The 19262-nt window shown below is 37.7% G+C and overlaps 2 protein-coding genes across 2 annotated transcripts; one reads left to right on the top strand and one right to left on the bottom strand.

The window, feature by feature from the left end:
- The first annotated feature begins 277 nt into the window (after positions 1-277).
- On the top strand, positions 278-8080 carry LOC122965754 (adhesion G-protein coupled receptor F3-like). Its single transcript, XM_044329949.1, has 9 exons — positions 278-1140; positions 1332-1472; positions 1683-1870; positions 3101-3289; positions 4346-5647; positions 6274-6315; positions 6584-6613; positions 6698-6777; positions 7997-8080. Exons 1-8 carry the CDS (start codon positions 885-887, stop codon positions 6767-6769), a joined length of 2220 nt encoding a protein of 739 aa, XP_044185884.1. The 5' UTR covers positions 278-884; the 3' UTR covers positions 6770-6777; positions 7997-8080.
- Positions 8081-8135: 55 nt separating this feature from the next.
- On the bottom strand, positions 8136-18653 carry mep1a.2 (meprin A, alpha (PABA peptide hydrolase), tandem duplicate 2). Its single transcript, XM_044329808.1, has 15 exons — positions 18645-18653; positions 17333-17470; positions 17219-17243; positions 17064-17117; positions 16920-16957; positions 16760-16835; positions 16549-16666; positions 16233-16408; positions 14886-15107; positions 14632-14778; positions 13227-13442; positions 12654-13100; positions 10812-10985; positions 10430-10634; positions 8136-9167 (listed from the first exon to the last, which is right to left on the bottom strand). The coding sequence occupies exons 1-15, from the start codon at positions 18651-18653 to the stop codon at positions 9017-9019; spliced, it is 2196 nt and encodes a 731-aa protein (XP_044185743.1). The 3' UTR covers positions 8136-9016.
- Positions 18654-19262: the final 609 nt, after the last annotated feature.

Below are 19262 nucleotides of genomic sequence, written 5' to 3'. Positions count from 1 at the left end.
AGCCGCCCCGACGCCAGAGGAAAATAACTGGCTGGACATTCGTTTGTCTACCTTTAAAACATTTTCTTCCTGGTTTTACTCTCGGGGAAGTCCAGGGCTCTAACAATGTCACTTTCCAATGTGATCAATGTTAAGTCAAGCATGATTCTGTTTTAATTTAATGTTTTGTTTTAATGTTTTGATCGTTAACAGGTTTAACTAGTGACTGTGACCGTCAGTGTGGATATTGCAACAAGATTCAGCATTTCATCTCAAGCTAGCTATTTTAAAAGATTGATTTCAGGGTAATAAGTGAGGAAAAATAACCCTCCTGATGCGAACAAACAACTCCCATTTGGGAGGACCCCATGAGTCCAATATTCGGGAGGACCCATCAGCATGATGGGTCCTTCCAAATGTTGAATGTTGTGAAGGGACAGGTGGCTTAAATTTCTAAAGGTACATCACCAACGTTACAACATTTGGGCTTGTTTAGAAAAGGGGAAAAAACTTCTTGTATCAATGTTGGTGTATCATTATGATGTGTTTCATTCAGTAGTGTGACATAGAAGTTGACAGTGATAGTTGACAGCGCAACTTACACAACAAGTGGCGATAATTCAATATCAGTTTGACTTTAGGGGCTACTTTGATCAATGACAAGTGCAAAGAGGTAGGTTTTGGGTGCACAGAGTGTGTGCTTCTCAAATCACAACTGCTCAAAACAATAATATAACAATAATTTGTACATTGAAGATTGAATAGGCTGTTTCAGCCCATATGATCGCATAAATACGACACTATTTCAATTTTAAGTCTACTTTATCTCACTTCTGATCTGAGTCATCTGTGAGAGAAAAAAAATCATATTGGGCCCAATTTCATCCACAGTCTGAATTATCTACATGTTCCCTGCAGGTATATACGAGTGTGGATTCACTAGAGGGTCAGTCAGGCATACAGCCAAGACACAGTTGAGAGTGGCACTCCTGCCTGATGAGATCACCCTGAAGATCAATCCTCTTACTGTGGACTGTTCGGATAAGAAGGACAGTGAGAATGTTCACGTGAATGTCATTGCCACCATCCTAAACAGCACAGAGAGCTATGTTGTTTGGTGGAGCTACAGGGGTAAAGGGAAAAATAATCTAGTGAATAAATGTAAGACAAACCTTCACTATCTCCCAAATCTATGTCCTCCTTCCTTTCTTCTTTCTGTCAGCTGCAGTACAAAACAGCCCTACTTAAACTGAAACATAAACACAAATTGAAATTCACAATATTCCTGCAAAATGCATGTACTGACAACCAACAAAAATAACACCGAAACTAATATCTATCTTTCTCTACAGCTGATGGGGATTACCTGGTCTACTCTTTCAATGCTCCTATCTCTTGCAAGAAATCCATGGACGCACAATACGTGAATGTCACTTTTAAAAACACAGTTAATCAAGAAAAAAGTGAACGAGTGGATATTCCAGTAATCTACAGTACGTGATTCTGTGAAGAATTGTAAATTCCAAATTTAGTAATATAGCTTTTAATTGTTTTAACATGCTTAAATTTCAACTTGGTCTGTACTTTGACATGATGATTTCCCAGAGTCTCATTAATTCAAAATTTTTCTTTGTTCTAATTTACATTTATTTGGATTTGCTTCTGTTACATTTAGCTAATGATTCCCTACATTTTTCTCCAAGGGGGTAAGCAATTTTGCTCAAAGGATGGGTTTTGGCCAAAAACTCCAGCTGGAGACACAGTGATTAATCGAACATGTGAAGAGGGCAAGGTTGGCTATAAGTCACGCACTTGTAAAGGCCCTGAGTGGGAGAACGTGTACTCTTCCTGCATCAGCCAAGAGTTGAACAAGGTTTTAAATGCAGCAGATGTGAGTATAGCATTACAGCTCATAGCGCTATATAACTTTAGGATTATAAAGTTCAATCTAACTTTTGTCTGTTTTTGTTTTTGTTTATTTTGTTATTTTTTTCTTTTTATCAAAAATTAGTTATTCACACAGCGATATTCTAAATTATTAACATTTTGTTTAGGTGTATTTTTACTTTTATGCATTAATTAGAAAAAGAAAAGGTCAGGTAAAGTTCTGTCCCCAATGTCATTCTCTATTTTGGTTCTACAAGGTTTTACCTGCAATGTACACAAGAAGACCAATCAAGTACTGCCTCCTTACCACATCACCTCACTGCTCTGTGACTAGGGTTAAATTAGCTGAAAAGAACATTAAAATGTTGCTCAATCTTTTGAGTTTTGAAACCTCAAAACTGATGGTTTTATCAAAAACATTATGAATTACACTAATGCAAATGCCAACTAAGTTGTGAGCCATAAGCTACCATAATAGAAAGCTATCTTGCTAATGTTAATCACACGGCTCATCCTGTTTGTTTGAAAGATTTAATGTTATTATCAGTTACTGTGACTAGCTCAGAGATTATTCAGAGATTAATACAAAGGAATGTGAGATAAATTCAGGCCTCTAGCTGCTAATTGCTGCACATTTTAGTGATTTTATGTTAACTCTACTATGCAGCTACTGAATTGAGTTTGTGTCTACTCTGTTTCACCCAGCTGGCCAACAGATGGTGCATATATGGTGCCCCACTGGCTACAAAGCTTAATTCAGAGTCAGCAAGCTTCATAATTATTTTTTTTTTTTTTTACCTTTGAGATAAGCAAATAAATTAGTTATTACTTTTTAAGCTTTTTGATATTGTTTCAACTAAAGTTATACAGTGTGAAACTAACCGTGAAAATAAATGTATTTCATATTCTCTTTCCTAATGGGCACCATCCCAGCCATGTAATACACTCTAATTCAACCAATCCAGCATCTAATGATCCTGCCTGATCCTACATAAGCAGATAGCTGCAAAAGGGGGACAGGAGACAGCACCCTAAAACCAATAAAACAATCAGATGCACACGTGATTGGCTGAGGTGGCCATCAAGAGCCGACACAAAAGAGGCTGTTCAGATTGCAGATGGAACCTTATAAGTCCAAGATCACTACTGTTAAGACACTATCAACATTTTGTGTCTGGATGTAATTTGTGTGCTTTTGTTCACTGATTTTTGTTTTTTTGTTTCACCTTTCTAGAACTTTAAGAAGGGACTAGGGGCTTCTCAGGAGGCGGCCGTGGGTATATTTGCAGGACTTTCGAACAGCTCTACAACTAATTCAACTGATTCAAGTAGCGTTATGGCCGAAGTTGGTGCCTCCATCGGTGTTTTAGATGTGATGTCCAGTGCATCACAAAATATTGACTTAGAAGAGAGTGTCTTTCCTGTAAGCCCTTGTCAATTACTATTACATTTACTGTAATACATGTGCAGTTATGAACTTGAAGTTTCATTCTTGACCTTGGACGCAGCAGTGTGAAAAACATATATTAACACAAAGTCTGCCTTCCTTGTTGTTTCTGAATCTTTTAACCACATGGCTGCCCTCTATGGACAGAGTGGCTCAGTTGTCATGGAGATGGTTTAGTTGTTATCACATGAGAATCGAAAGTGAATAGAACAATACATGCACAGGGAGGGAAACTGGAGTGCAGTATTACATCCCATGTTACAGCTGTAAAAACATTACATCTATGACATGGCAGGGACCCTGGGCGAGACTGAATGAACACAAAAAACAGACAACTTCAATTGTCCCAGGACCACCCCTAACAGAAGCAGGGGTAACGATCTCCTTTGTTATCGTGAGACAGAAATTCCATCATATGACAACTAAACCATCTCCATGACAACTGAGCAACTCCATCCACTCTGGCAGGGTCAGAGATTTGGTTGAAAGCTTTGGTAAACAAGTTAGTTAGTCCTTGTTTTTGTCTGAATGTGCAGTTTTGCTTTAGGTTATGTTTCAAATGTGCACTCACAAATGAATAATGGTGAAGTTTTCATAAAGCTCTATACCTTGTAAAATTGTATGACACATATTGCTTTATCTTTTAAAAGAATGAATTGTTCTTAAATGAGCTAAGAAAATCAATGGCCAAATTATGTTTTTTTAACAAATTCACTCTGGCTCATATAAGGCTGTGAAATTTGTCTACCGGTAAGTTTTAGGCGAATGGACTTGTGAATGTGCTGCTGAGAATCTGCTCCAGTTAGTACCTCTTGAACTAGCTTCAGTTCCATTAAGCTAGCTTTTCCTGAAATCTACCCACTAGAGGTGACTCTCAGCCATGGTATGAGTCTAGCATGAGTCTTGAAACTGCATGCGTTGGACAACTTGGCTACCTTGCCTGGGCTGATGAAAAATTCAATTGAATAATTTCTTGTACCAATGAAATATACCATAACAATGATTTTTCTGTTTTTCATTCTTCTATTTCAGAGTTTTGTCGATGCAGCAAGCAACTTGTTGAACAAACCCTGGGTTGGGGTCAACAAGTCTATAATTCAGAACATGTCATCAGATTACCTTATGTCTGTGGAAACTCTGGTGAAGAATATCAAGGTTAACACAAGCGATGGATTCAACAGTACAAATCTAGAGCTTAAATTCTGTAATTCGAGTAGTGGCTGTAATGTGTCTTTGTTTGACATAGACGTGAATCTAACAAAGACCTCCGGAATTATGAAAACTGTTGCTGTGAAAAATATAACGGATAAATTGCCCCACAGCCTGACCTACCTGACAACCAGCCTCTTATTATCAGTCACACTGGAAAACAGCGATAATTCATCTTTAGAAATTAGACTGGACTTCCCCAGGGAAGAGGGAAGTGAACCTCTTTGTGTCTTCTGGAATACCACAGTGAAGGAGTGGTCGGATGAAGGATGCTCTACCAACATTTCCAGTGATGGAAACCACACACTCTGCGTGTGCAACCACTTGACTGCATTCTCTGTCCTCATGTCCAAGAGTGACATATCTGATGCAAACCTAGATATGATTACAAATGTGGGCCTGTGTGTGTCCATCTGCTCCTTGCTGATCTTCCTTATCATTGAGTCTCTGGTTTGGTCAGCTGTGGTCCAAACAAACCTTTCACATTTCCGTCACACAGCCATGGTTAACATTGCTTTGTTCCTCTTGCTCGGTGACTGCAGTTTCTTGGTTTCTTCCTACCTTGACATTCTCAGTGACACCTGGTGTCTAGTTTTGACCATATGCAAACACCTCTTTTTCTTAGCCATGTTCTTCTGGATGCTGTGCTTGAGCGTCATGCTCGTCCACCAGCTTATCTTTGTCTTCAGCCCAGTGAGGAAAAGAGTCTTCATGTTCCTCTCCAGCATTGTGGGCTATGTTTGCCCAATCCTAATAGTGGGATCCAGCTATGTGTATTACAAATACACTGACAAGCCCTACTATGATAAGAAAAGTTGTTGGCTGATTTATGAAAAACTCTTGAAGGGATCCATATATGCTTTCATCCTCCCTGTGGGAACTGTTATTTTGACAAACCTCTTTTCCATGGTGGTTGTCATTCTTACTCTGTTGAAGTCCTCTATACCTGATAGCACCAAGACAGACGACAAGGAGACAGCCAAAAGTATCCTTAAAGTGGTGGTCTTTCTAACCCCTCTCTTTGGAGTAACATGGGCCATTGGCCTCATTGGGTTCATATTGGATGAAAAGGATCCCATGATAAAAGTTGTTCATTACAGTTTCACCATCCTCAATTCCTTCCAGGTAATTTGAAAGCAACCCACACACCAAACAGAATGTCGATATTAGGGATGCACCGATCCAACTTTTTTGCCAATACTAATTCAGATTCCAGCATCTCCCAATTCCCCATCTGATACCAGTGCTTACTTTTTCCCAAATTTAAAATCTGTAAACCTCACTGCCTAGATTTCATTGGAATCATTTTTATGTAAGATAACATGAGGCAGCCTGTTGTGGCTTAATGAATGTAATTAATAGTGGACACACTTTATGAAAATTGAATTTTATGAAATTGACAAAGAAACTGTATTTTATGTGAATTGGTCATTTCATGGTAGGGCTTATTACGGTAAGTATTGGCTCAATACCAATCTGATCGGTGCATCCCTGGTTGATATTGTACTGTGCATGTCATCATGGTTTAACCTCCACACCCTTCCTGTAGTTTTCACTGACTTGTATCAAATTACTTCCTGCATTGGTACAAAATGTTGTCATTGATCACAAATTGCTAATGCAGAATGAAAGTTGAATATGAACGGAATTCAGAGGAGCAATGGTATAAAATGTGTTATTTTTGTTTTTTTCAAACAAAAGTATCTGCATAGAAACACAGTTTGAAACCTGTTACACTTTCTGTTTTGCAGGGCCTTTTCATTTTGCTGACGGGGTGTTTAACAGAGAGGAAGGTAGGTTTGTCATTTTATCAATGAGCAGATATTCAGTTTTACACTGAGGTGGCCAATGCAATGTTTTAAACTTGCTTTACAATAAACAGAACCATAATACTGCATCATCGTCTTACCTGTGCAATGGGAGGCATGTGATGTCTGGTGGGCTTCAAAAAAGGCACTTTTTGTGCACTAGGGCACAAAAATGTTGCCCAATAATTATGTTGTTTAGTATTTACCATCTGACTAATATATGAATGTAACATATACATGTTATTATTAACAGATTCGAGAGGAACTGAAAAAACTCATAACTGTAAGTTTACAAAATATGTGTACCTAGAATTAAACAATAACATAAGAAAATGTGTATCATAACTCTGTTTGCTTCTATCCTCAGGCAAAATCAAAAGGACAAAATGAGAGCATGAAGAAGAGCATGAATTCAACTGTCTACACAAAAGACAGATGAAGACAGAGGTCAGTCTTATATTATGTGATTAGTAGTGTCCCGTTTACTTGTGTCCATGCATTTGCTGTATCTTCTATTATACAACATTTAAAGCATCACATTAAAGAAAGTAAGTAGAGTAAGACTCAAAGTAAGAGTCTTAAAAGATGACTGCTTCTAATCTGTAACAAGACAAGACAATTGAGTGTCATTTTATTTGTCAGTTTTATATTTTCTCTTCATCAGAGCACAAGAAAGAATATCTAATAATAATATCTGTCTAAATCTGTTTTGTTATGCTATTTTACATGGTTGGACCATTAAAGATCACACTGGAAACCCTGTTCATATTTAAACAAGAGTCTGCAGTCATGCTTGCATCTCTGTGAGGCTGCACAGCTCTGCTTTGCTAAATGCTAACGTCAGGATGCTAACATGCTGATATTAACTTATGATTTCATTATGATTTCATCATAAACCAAAGTATTAGACAAATTGAAATTTTGACCTGATGTTGGTGCTATATGAAAAGTCAAAAGGTCACAAAAATTTTAATTTTGTCATGCTGATGAATCTAGATGCAAAGTTAAGTCAATGTTACCAATGTTATTACAATTAATCATTTGGGTAAATGTCCTTACTGCATTTCATGGCAATCAATCCAATAATAGACATTTCACTCAAAACCACAACCACTCAACCTCATGGTGGCACTAGAGAAAAAGGCAGGAGATCTCTAAAGTTATTAGGAACCATCATGAATGCCTGTACTAGATTAAGTGCCAATCCATCCAGTAGATTTTGATATATTTCACTTCATATGTGAAAATTTTGACCTGATAATAGTGCTAGATTGCAGGTCAGCAGATCACCAAAGTCAATTGTATTTATCATTTTATTTATCTTTATTTATCTCTTTTTGTATTTATCTAATTTTATCTAGTTTGGACTGACCAATATACCGACATTGCTAGCCCTAGAGCCATGCCGCTAAAGTGGTATCATTGTTTATCCACTGTGTTACGCCTTAAAAATCTATAAATCTTTAAGCATAATTTCATGTTGAATGAATCAGGACACGTAGAGATTTTGAAAAATTAGAAGCAGCAACGTTTCTCATGATTCAAATGTTCCCTTATTTTGTGTCAGAAATGCAAAGTTTGGACACTTCCAACTGTAAAATAGTGAGCTAAAACTTGTGTTTTGTTGGTGTGTGAATCCAGTCTGTCTGTCATCTCTCCATTTCAGACTGTGAAGACGGACCAAGAAGAAGGAAACAGCAACTCACACACGTACTATGCAACTTCACAACAACCATATCTTAGTGTTTGCTTTGTATTAGACTATAGTTCCTGGGCAGTTTAGTGAAGCTTATAAAACACAACACTGATGTTTTGATAATTTTTATTGATTTGATTGAAAACCATTATTGTTAGTAGTAGTATTGCCACTACTTGTGATCTCCATCAGCTGCAACTGGAAACAAATTTCACATTAAATCAAATCCTGCTCCAAGGAATAATGTGTAATTCAAGGTTATGTATACATTTGAATACCATTATTTTCTCAAGGGGAGAGCAGACGCAGATTTTTTTCCATGTGCTACTGAAGTGAAAGTCAGTACTGAATGGTCACTGTATATCTTTAAGGAGAGGCTTTAATGCATACCAACTCAAACCACAATTGGATTCTGGATGGATTGTATTTGCTGACTGTATATAAAACAGAATAGATTTTCTAAGATCGCTTGCTTGGTTTGATCCTTTTATTTAAATGGAAAGTTTGTAAATTTACACTGTTTGGCATAAATCATAACCTGTACTATACTATGTGTGTATAACTACTATATGTATCTCAAAAATATGTAATGAAATAAAAACAAGGAATATAATGTCTTTTATTGTTCTGAGAAATTTCAATGCATACATATATTTTTCATAACAAATTATTTAGCAGACTATATATGATTATTTTTATCATACAAATAAATTAAACTTAGGACACAGAAGTACTGATGCTATCCTCCTGCAGGATGATGCTACTTTGAAAGACTTGTTCATTCATTCTGGTTTTGATCCTAGTTTTCCTCCTGTTGCAGACTAAGGTGTAGTTCTTAATTTACCGCTGCTACTCCTTCATGATAAATGTATTCATTTTAAAAGTGATCCCTTACCCCTTAACTTGTATTGTGGGGGGAGGTTTAGATTTGAGAAGTCTTAACTCTGCTGGATGAACGCAGAGGACACATTTAGTCCTGTGAAATGTGATTTAGCGAGTTCTCCTGATGACAGTGAAGATGGCCAGTGTCAGAACAACGGTCCCCGCTGCACCACCGATCAAAGCTCCCAGAATGCCTCTGTCTATTTTCAGTTCCTCACACCTCTTACCGGTGTAGTAGGTGCTCTGGCTTGATGCACACCTGAAAAGCAGTAGAAAGAAATATTAATTTGTTAATAAAAAAATAGTTGACTAAGAAAGATGAATTGCTTTGAACTGCAAGTTCCACATGAACACACCCCCTCATGTATTTGCTGAGTCCTGTGTCACTTAGCTGGCAAGCTTAACTTAAGCAAAGGGAAACACCAGTGTTCAATTTAGATAAATGGTCTCTAAAGATACAACAGAGAAAGGGTTGTGTTTCTGCTGTGGATAAAATCGATGTTTGTTTCTAATTAAATCTTGGCTTGTGAGGCTTTGAAGGAATAAAACAACATTTTGTATTAGTTTTTTCCCCAGAGCATTAGATGACAAGGTCAATACCAGTATGGAGCTAAAGTTGGTAAGCAATTAGCTTAGCTTAGCATAAAGACTTTCTCCAAAGTTCAAAAATTCACCCACCAGCACCTCTAACACTCAGTAATTAACACATTACAGCTTGTTTTTTGAAATCTGTACAGAAACAGAAATGTAAAAACTGCAATTACAACAATTACTTTATTGGTGTTTTGACTGAAATGATAGTAACCAGATAAAAGCAATATAATTTTACATGATAAAAAATATTTTGGAGTGAGCCTTTTCTTAAAGGTCCAATGTGTAGAATTTAGTGGCATCTCATTCATTTGGTTGCAATCTGCAACCTCACCACTAGATGCCACTAAATTCTACACAGTGGACCTTTAAAGGAATAGTTTGACATTTTGCTAACTATCCTTACATCTGTGCAGCTACTGAACTGGAGCTGGGAGTTGGTTACATTAGCTTACAGATTAGTTGGATACATAAGCTTACAGTTTGCGTACAGATTAAACAAATTTGTGATATTTAGATGTGCTGGTAGGTGTTTTTTAAACCAGAGAGCACAACTAGCTGTTTCCTTGTGCTTCCAGTCTTTATGCTAAGCTAGGCTAATCATCTCCAAGCTCTAGCTCCATACTTAACACACAGGCATGAGAGTGATCAATCTTCTCATCTAATTCTCAGCAAGAGGGGGGGAAAGTGTATATCCTAAATTGTCAAACTATTGCTCTAAACACATATGAGCACAAACTGGATATAAATGCTTACTCTAGAATTGTGACGTTGTCTTATTGACACTGAATGTAAACTTATATCTTTTTGAAGTGAGCACAAGCTGAAATATTAGCTGAAATAATTCCCACATTTCAAAAAATAATAGCACATTTAGTAATGCAAATACACATGTGCTGTACATCCAATGCTAAAAACACAAATACACACCTGCACGAGGCTTTCCCTTCACTCTCAACACACACGCCTCCATTAAAACAAGGGTTGGGATGACAGGGGTTGGCAGCACGTGCTTCTCTGTGTTTTATAGCCTCTGGTCTAATTTCCTCCTCTCTGATTGGCTTCTCATCTGTGATGTCGTTACTTGGTGCAGCCGGTTGGACAGGAACCTCTGTCTTGATCAGGTGGGTCAAATCTAACAAAACCAATAGGTAAATAAAAATGGCAGCTAATGCTACACTGAAAGATTTGAATATGTAAGAGAGGTGAGACAAGATTTGTGACATGAGTTATATGAATTGAATCGGTATTTGCTAGTAGAATTTATGGAACAGTGAAATAAATCTAGAAAACTTGAGCTGATATTTCTCACCATTGAAGTCAGCAGTAATGATGAGATCATTGTTCTTGAGGAAGCTCCTCCTTTGTAGATGCTTGTGAGAAATGAATGTGCTCCAGCCAAGGTCTTGGCCGCGGTAACACTGGCAGCTCGGATCCCACTTTGCTCCTGAAGTGGATGTTGGTTTGTTCCAGTGGGCATGAGTGTCTGAGGGGGAAATTGAGTCAAGAAAAAAACCCAAAAAAATCACACGCATTATGACTTTTTCATCGTTCAGTGCAACAGATACATTGAAGCCACGAAGAAGCTCCTCAATCATGATATTGTAACTTAATTCCATATATTTGTGGTTAAAACAGGATGTCAGGGTAAGAGATAAAGCAAAATAGATTGTTCAAAATGAACAGGTTGGGTTAGAACAAACAGAAGAAGAAGAAGGGTATAATCCATAGTTCTGTATTAACAGTGGATCAAATAATTATGTGGGTTTAAAAGGGGTGGCTTATAGTGATGAACACACTCTCTACGGGGCTTTTAAGCAAGTTCACCATATCAGTTTTATAAAGTGATAATATGTTTGTGTTTACAGCTTGTTTCAGTTGCCCTAAAGTGGCCAAAAATACAGATTTAAGTAATGATATTTTGATATAAATAGGACATTTAAAATAAATTATCATTTGGTACGCAAGGCATTTTTAAAGCAGCAATAACTGATTTGTGATTTGAGATTTGTGGTCACCTGGGGGCAGCGCAAGAAGATGTAAACGAAACATCATCATCATCATCATCACCTTATGAAGTTGTTAAAGTTGTTATAATGAATTGAAGGCCAATATTCACTTTTTTTTTTAGCTCTGTTTTGGTCTGTGTTCACCAGCTGGTCGCTAACTTTGTCTGTTTGCCAGTTGGTGTTGGGCAGGTAGTGTACAGTCAGTTCATTAGAGGTTTTTCACTGAAAACAGCTGCCTACTGCAGTTGGAAATAGGATTGATGAGAGCAGTGAGACTCAACTAACACAGAAAGTTGCAGGCTGTAAAGCTAATCAGTAAGAGGACATATTATTCACATTTCCAGGTCTATATTTATATCCTTGGGTTCTACTGGAATACCTTTGCATGATTTACAGTTAAAAAAAACTCCTTATTTATCTTATACTGGCTCTTTATGCAGCCCCTCAGTTCAGCCTCTGTCTGAAACAGGCCGTTTTAGCTCCTGTCTCTTTAAGGCCCCCCCTCCCAATGAGCCCACTCTGTTATGTTTGGTCAGCTTCCGGCTTTGACTTGAAGAGAACATTTCTACATACATTAACCTCAAGTTTTGGAACTCTGACCATGTTTAGCATAGATATCTGATATCATAACAGTATAAAAATGACAGAAAATCACAAAAAGCATAATATTTGTAGTCATTGTTAATATAAAAATATGTATTAGGGCAGCTCTGAGGATTAATTATCACTTTAAAGATCAATTGAAGTAAGGACTTCAAAGTTCCCAGTTGATTTGGCAACACTGATGATTTGATAATTAAAAGTACGTCGTAAAAACTAAAGTCCCACAGTTTCGTTCAAAATGCCACATGGTCTAAATGTGTCACTGGAACTGCCTGAGTTCCTGTAAAAACAAATGAAAGTGTGATCTCTGAATTATCCAGAGTAACCAGGACATAGTATCTGGAAAACCTTTAAATGTTGTTTCTAAATGCTGTGAACACCACAAGAAAAATTCTTTTCACCTCCTTTGAATTGGGGTGGAGTAGAAATCTCAAAACCTGGACAAATAAAACCTAGCTCGGCAATATACAACTAGCTGTAATTTAGGTGAACCAACTTTTTCATCATGCAAGTGTACTTAAATGCCAGCGACCTTGACCTACCTGTGGTGAAGCTTCTAGTAGAAGACATCCTCAGTTTCACATCAGGGTCCTGGTCCATGGCAACAATGGTTGCCTGCCTGTTTTTGGCAGGCCACTGCATCACTGCATCATTTTCCCCACTGCAGAGGTGCATGGTCACGCTAACATAGCCTGGGTAGGCGCTCTCTCTCCCATTTGGGTAAACACTGATACCAAATGAGTAGCCCTCCGAGTTGTAGAAGCACTTGCTTTTAAGCGACTTGCCAACAGGGTTTGCGGCAAGGACGCTATCGAAGTTGTGGATTTGCCAAACAGCACTGGGGCAAACTGTCTCAGTAAGAGTGATGTCATCAATTAAGATAGCGCCCGTGGAGTTGGATGAACCTCTGATGCCTTGGAAGAAATAGCAGAACTTCTTTGTCACCTTGAGAGTCACATGGGCTATTTTCCAGGCATCATCTCCATCACCTGAGAGACCAAAAGCAGGAGTATTTTAGAGCACTCAATAGTAAAGGGGGGAAATTAAACCTGAAAATTCATACATTTTAATATACACTGTGAAATAAACAATATATGAATGACAAAATAATATACCTGTGATGGTGTGGATCTTCCTGACACTGCGAACAGTTCCTGTCCCATCATCAGTCCTGATCCATATCACAAGTTTGTCCCCAGCTGCTCCAGTCATTTTGTAGAAAAACTGCAGGCACTGTTCGTCTCTCTTGGGGTAGAGGATACGTGACTCCAGCAAGGCGCTGTTTCCAGCTACGCCAGAAGAAGTGTCAAACTTCATGAAGTAGCCAGAATCTAAAAGGACAAGCGGCAATCAGTACATATTTTGTTAATTTTCCCAGAGGACATTTTGACATGTCACTGCAGAAAAGGCACAGGTGTTAAAGATCAAATTAATGATGGCTGAATTCAATTTAGCTGCTTCCGTTTCTGTGTCCTGGTAGCGTGTGTGCTCGCTGTCATGGCTTACTGGGACACTTGAACGAAGGAGGCATTGTTAATGTTATTAGTAAGAAAATTAGTAAGTAAATTTACCAAATGGTACACATGTTGTTACAAAAGTCTAAATAAGGTTTTAGACAATATTTAACAGAATGTTCTTTCATATAAGTCTGTCATTTACTGTATATAATTATTTGTCATATGATGGTGAGACATGTAGAGCTATTCATGAGAATTTAAGCATGTAAATTCATCCATGGCCTTGGGATTAATATGTGTGACAAAATAATCCTAACTCAGGTGGGCCCTCTCACCAGCTTTTTCTGAGCTTTGTAGAATGTCAATCATGTGATAACAAGTGGTCGTATATGGGAGGGATTGTAACCACTGTAGCTGATTATATTTGGTGTCAGTAATATTGCGTTGATTGTGTGTGCACCTGAGCTAGTTCCATTTGCTGATAACAGCTGTAAGATGCAGTAGAAAGCTCTGAAAAAGCTAGTAAGTGCACCTTTAGTTGAAATTTGTCAAATACTGTATATGTGATACATTTCTTTTGACAATTTTTGATATTTTTGCATAGTGAGAATCAAAATACTCTATTATTGTTTCTTAACATGATCAAATTGTTTCTTGATTTCTTTTTCTTTTTTCTGATTTTTTTTTCTTAACTGCAATGGGTTGAAGGCACTTGCCCAGAACTAGAACTTTCTCACAACAGACATTGTTATGTGTCATAGCAAGATTAGCACAGGTTTAATTAATAACATTAAAGATGGCTTCAGTATACAGTGGGTGTTCTCTATCCAGGGCTCTGCTATTTTGAATTGCAGTTCCATTGCATTGGTTACCGTCTGCCCTGCAAATCATCATCAAATAAAAAGTAATAAAATAAAAAATCTAATAGCCTTCATATGGAGTTGGAGTTTGTGATATCTCTTTTGTCACATTGTATTAGGTTACCAGATGTTTTCTGTTAGGATTTAGTGGAGATCTACATTTGATATACCATTGCGTATGATGTAGAAAAAGTGCTCTGTACCTCTGCAACGCCCTGCCAGGGTGTGATCTGCATCAACTGGACTGCTAAGTGTCTGGACCCAGTCTGCATTGTCCTCCTCATTCTGGATCATTCCACAGATGTTGATCAGCTCAAAGGAACACTGGTCCAGAAGAGTGTGTGTGTTGGCTGTGACAGGACAGTTATCAACAGTGAACCTACAAAGCTTAAAAGCTAGTTTTGATTATTGTGAAATATGGAGGATCTACAAAATAGATGTGAGAGGAGACACTCACCACAGTCATACATGCGGTTGACTCTGGTGATGTCTATAGCACTGAAGTCCAGCCGCTGGCCAATGACTTCATTAAAATACGGTATGGCAGTGGTGATTGTGGGGATACTTTCGTTCTTGTTGAAGGACAGTGGTCTGTAGTGCATGATGGACTCATAATCATACGGCGTATTCAGATCAGTGACGAAGTTATCCTCATACTTATTGAAATTGTGGTCCTTCCCTGTGAGGAGAGAGTAACATAGTCACTGATATGTGGATTGTATATCCTTCAGTACTACCACACAACAGATGTACATGTAGAAGCTATAAAACCTTTGCTTTTAAAAGTAATTTTGTATTGTCAGTTATTTGTATTTGTGTACTTTCCTTACAACTTGTGTAAATGTCCTTTTGAAAACCAGCTAAGTGATGCATGACTAAAGGACACAGTCTGATCCCAAAACAGAGAAAACCACTTCATTTGATTACATTGCAAATAAAACAAATAAATAAATAATTAATAAATAAATAAGAAAAATAAATAAATTAACTATCATGGAGGACATTGAGGTCTTTGTAATATTTCTGTGAATTTTAGAGGTTTAATGACATGAAGAGGAATTTACATTCTTCAATTTCACATATGACTCATGTTAGAGTTTTTAAGAACTGTCCCAGTACTTTGTGTTTTGTGCTAATGTTGGCATGCTAGCATGCTAGACAAAGATGGTGGACATGGAGATCATGGTGAATGTTATACCTGATAAACGTTCACCAGCGTTCACCAGTGTTCACCAGCTAAATGCTAACATCTGCATTTAGCTAGCACTGCTGTGCCTAAATACAGCCTCACAGAACTTTGAAGACTAAATGCCTTAAAATGTGGCTATTTGACTAAATAAATAAAAATATAAGGGGTTTACTTTTTGCCTCTCTGATGGTGTAAACTGTAGATGTACTGTGTAGATAAGGTTGAAAGCTCCACAGCAATTGAGTGAACCTTGTAATGAGATAGTCTTCGTCAAAATGTTTTGAATGTCAAGAATGAACTTTCAATCCCATTTGTTGGCCAACACGAATGGAAAATCCTTAAAGTGCTCAGAAATAATGTACATGTGAACATCTGCAATTACATAACTACTGGGCAGTTCCAACTGCTGAGAGGCTAGCTCCAGAAAAGCTACCGTGAAGTTTACTTTGTCAACTCTAATTGAAGAGTTAAATCAATAAATAAAATGTGTGATTATGTAAATGTTCATAAAAGGTTACAAAATTTGGTTGTTTGCTAGTCAAAAGTGGGGTTCTACTGGGGGAATTTGGGCTCATGATGACCTCAGTATTACTAATTGAACTAATTGTGACCCACCTTCTTCAATCTGGTCCCACCAGATCTTGACATAGTCATCTCTATCAGAACGAGACTGTTCGTGGTAAAAGCCCAGAGCATGCAGGAGCTCATGCTGCACAATGGCCTTCGTGTCGCACCTGGCCCCAATAGACACATTCTGGCCTTTTTTATCATCTCCAACATATGACCAGCATCTGAATTAATTCAATGGAAAAATCAAATCACATCAGCATTTCCTAATCTTTGGTTCTTAATGCCTCAAGTTTATGGATATGACAGCATGACCTATAAAGTGTGCAACTGTCAAGAGGATTTCTGAGTAAAATTGTCTCACCCAGAAAGCTTAGTGAAGGAGATGTGGCTGGCTTCTCCTTCATAGGGCTTGAAGTCGACACAGGATCTCAGACGGTATTCTTCAAGAGCCTGGAGGATCACCCCTTTCGCATTCAGCTCTAGAATAATCAAAATTAATTTCCAAATCAGTACATGTTTTACCTACTTGTCAAACTTATTGGTAGAAAGTACTTCCATTGTGCACAGCGTACCTAGTGAATCTGTTAAGATGTATGGTATAGGAAACTTCCATCTTCTTGTTTCATCAAGGATTGCATTTCTGTTGGGCTGCAAGACACATTGAAAGCGTTGAGAATGTGCTTTTATGTCTTTGACAAACATAATCTCCACACAGACTCACTGTATACTTACATCACCAGCGATATCTCCCTCAAACAGGTGTTTTAAACCTAAAATTAAAAAAACCAAACATGTTTAGTATATATGAATATCAGTCAACAAAGCTTATGACTACAGTGCACATATCAATAGAAGGACTGGGCTTAACAAATGTACCTCTGTTGATCTCGGGTATGTCGTCCCTCAGTTCACCTGCATCTACATTATCACCTGGAAGATATGTTTATTGTTAAAGCTACAAAAAAGGTAACATAATGCATGTAAAAGCTTGTATTATGTGCATGTTATCAATAAAGTTAACAGGAACCAACCGGTAAGTGTCGGAACAGCTTGCACCTAGCACACAAATAGAGACAGTTCTCAGTTTACACCTTCCACTGCAACATTTTTTCAACTCCATTTAAAATACTTTAGAAACTCTTTACCTTCAAAACCACAAAAACTCCAAACAGTGCGGCAATCTTCGTCAAACCGTCTCGAGAGACCATGTTGTTATCCCGACAGAAACGTGTTACCTTGATGCCAGTGTAAACATGTACATAAAGGCAGCAGCTGAAGGGGAACTTTGATCACCATTATAGCGTTTAATGAGTAACAAGCATTCCACACGTGTCTTCACTGTTCTTAAGACATTTTGTCAGGTGTTCAGGCATGCACATGTATTGACAGCCATAAACTGTTGACCCTGGAGGATTCAACAACAAATTGACACGAGCTGATCTCAAATCTAATAAAACAAGCAATTATGTCGTTTATAGGTTTGACCTCTGACCTCTCTGTTGCTCAGGGCACCTGTTTTTCTTACTAAGTCATGTAAGCTACTTCTTCACAAAGCAAAATTGTAGGCAGAACAACAGCAAAGTCTGCAGATTTGTGTCAAAACCATATCCTCTTTCTGTTAAAGATCCCCTCCAGACATGTATTGTGAAACATATGTAAGACATATAAGATACTCTGCTTGGAACAATAATATGTAATCACCACTTTAAAAGTTAAACTGCTGGACACAAGATGTCTCCTACTTCACTGTAAAGTCCATTCTCAGTGTTTGTGTACTGGAGGTTTCAAGTTTCCATATCACACTACTGTAAGGTGCATACTGGACCACATTTAGCTCCAAACTAGTTGAAATATCACAAATCCTGCTCGTAATCCCGCCCCTCACAATCTGATTTTCAATGAGCTCAGAGAAACTTTCCACTTTCAGCAGATGAATGTGAAAACAAACTCTGCACATACAACATTCTGCACAGTGAAGCTCAAACATCCAACTGTAGGAACAAGACCTTACGTGCTAGTGAAGCATAAAGAAACTGCCTGTAACAAATAATTCAATCCTCTTGTAATTATGTAAGATTTATTAGAGTGACATTGCCTTTCAGGTGTGCACTATAGTGCTTGGCTAGAGAGTGAAGCTGTAAACATAGAGCAGAAAAGGATAGGACAGCTAAACTGCTGACAGCTCAAGCTGTTGTGACACCTTTGATGCCTTTAATACCTGATAAGGTTCTGGTAAGGCTCTATATTGCTTTTTCCTTATCTTATAATTACTGCGTTATTATCAAATGTCAACACAGCTGATTTAGTTGATATTAAAAGAGCTCTTCAGCAATTTAGTATTGCACTACCATTAAGTTGAAGTCAAAGGCAATGCTCAAAATTGAGGCAGTAGAGGCTGAAATACCCTGACTTTAAATTACTTATTATGGGTCAAGATCCAAAAAAGCTGGGTTCTACATTGCCCATGATGCAACTGATAACCGTTATACTGTCCCTGTCTGTAAATTCCCAAGTTCTTCAACCTCCTACAAGATTGTAATACAGGCTTTCTGTTAAGAATTTGTAGTGTCTGTGCCCAAGCTGAGATAATATGGCATCATAGGGGTTATTTTGACAGACTCGACAAAGCTGCTCCAGACCTGCAATACTGCCCATTAACTGTGTGACTTTGTGACAAGTAAATTGAACTTCATTTGTAAAATTTGTGGAGTTGATTCACCTAAGATTAGCAGCTAAGTCAAGATTCTTATATTTTACGATTCTGAATTGATTCACAGGTTCCAATTTTCCATTCTTATATATTAAATATTATATATTAATATTAAAAGGTGGAACTGTGCCACAAGGGAACAATGCAGCTCCTGGATGGTGTACAGCACTACAATTCATCTTCAATGAAGGCAAGTGTTTGGGCACATTTTGGATTTAATAACTTAATAATTAACTTAACATAACAGAGCATTTAACCACCACACACTTCCCAACTTTACAAAACTTCTAACCGACTCTGATTGGGATAAGACAATAACTCCATTGTCTAATTTCAAAATGGGTTTCCCTGGTAGGCGAGAACAA

Source organism: Thunnus albacares, chromosome 16 (assembly GCF_914725855.1).
Source record: "Thunnus albacares chromosome 16, fThuAlb1.1, whole genome shotgun sequence".
In the NCBI taxonomy this organism is placed as follows: domain Eukaryota; kingdom Metazoa; phylum Chordata; class Actinopteri; order Scombriformes; family Scombridae; genus Thunnus; species Thunnus albacares.
The sequence above is the reverse complement of the archived record's forward strand: the minus strand, read 5'-3'. Positions and strand labels throughout refer to the sequence as shown.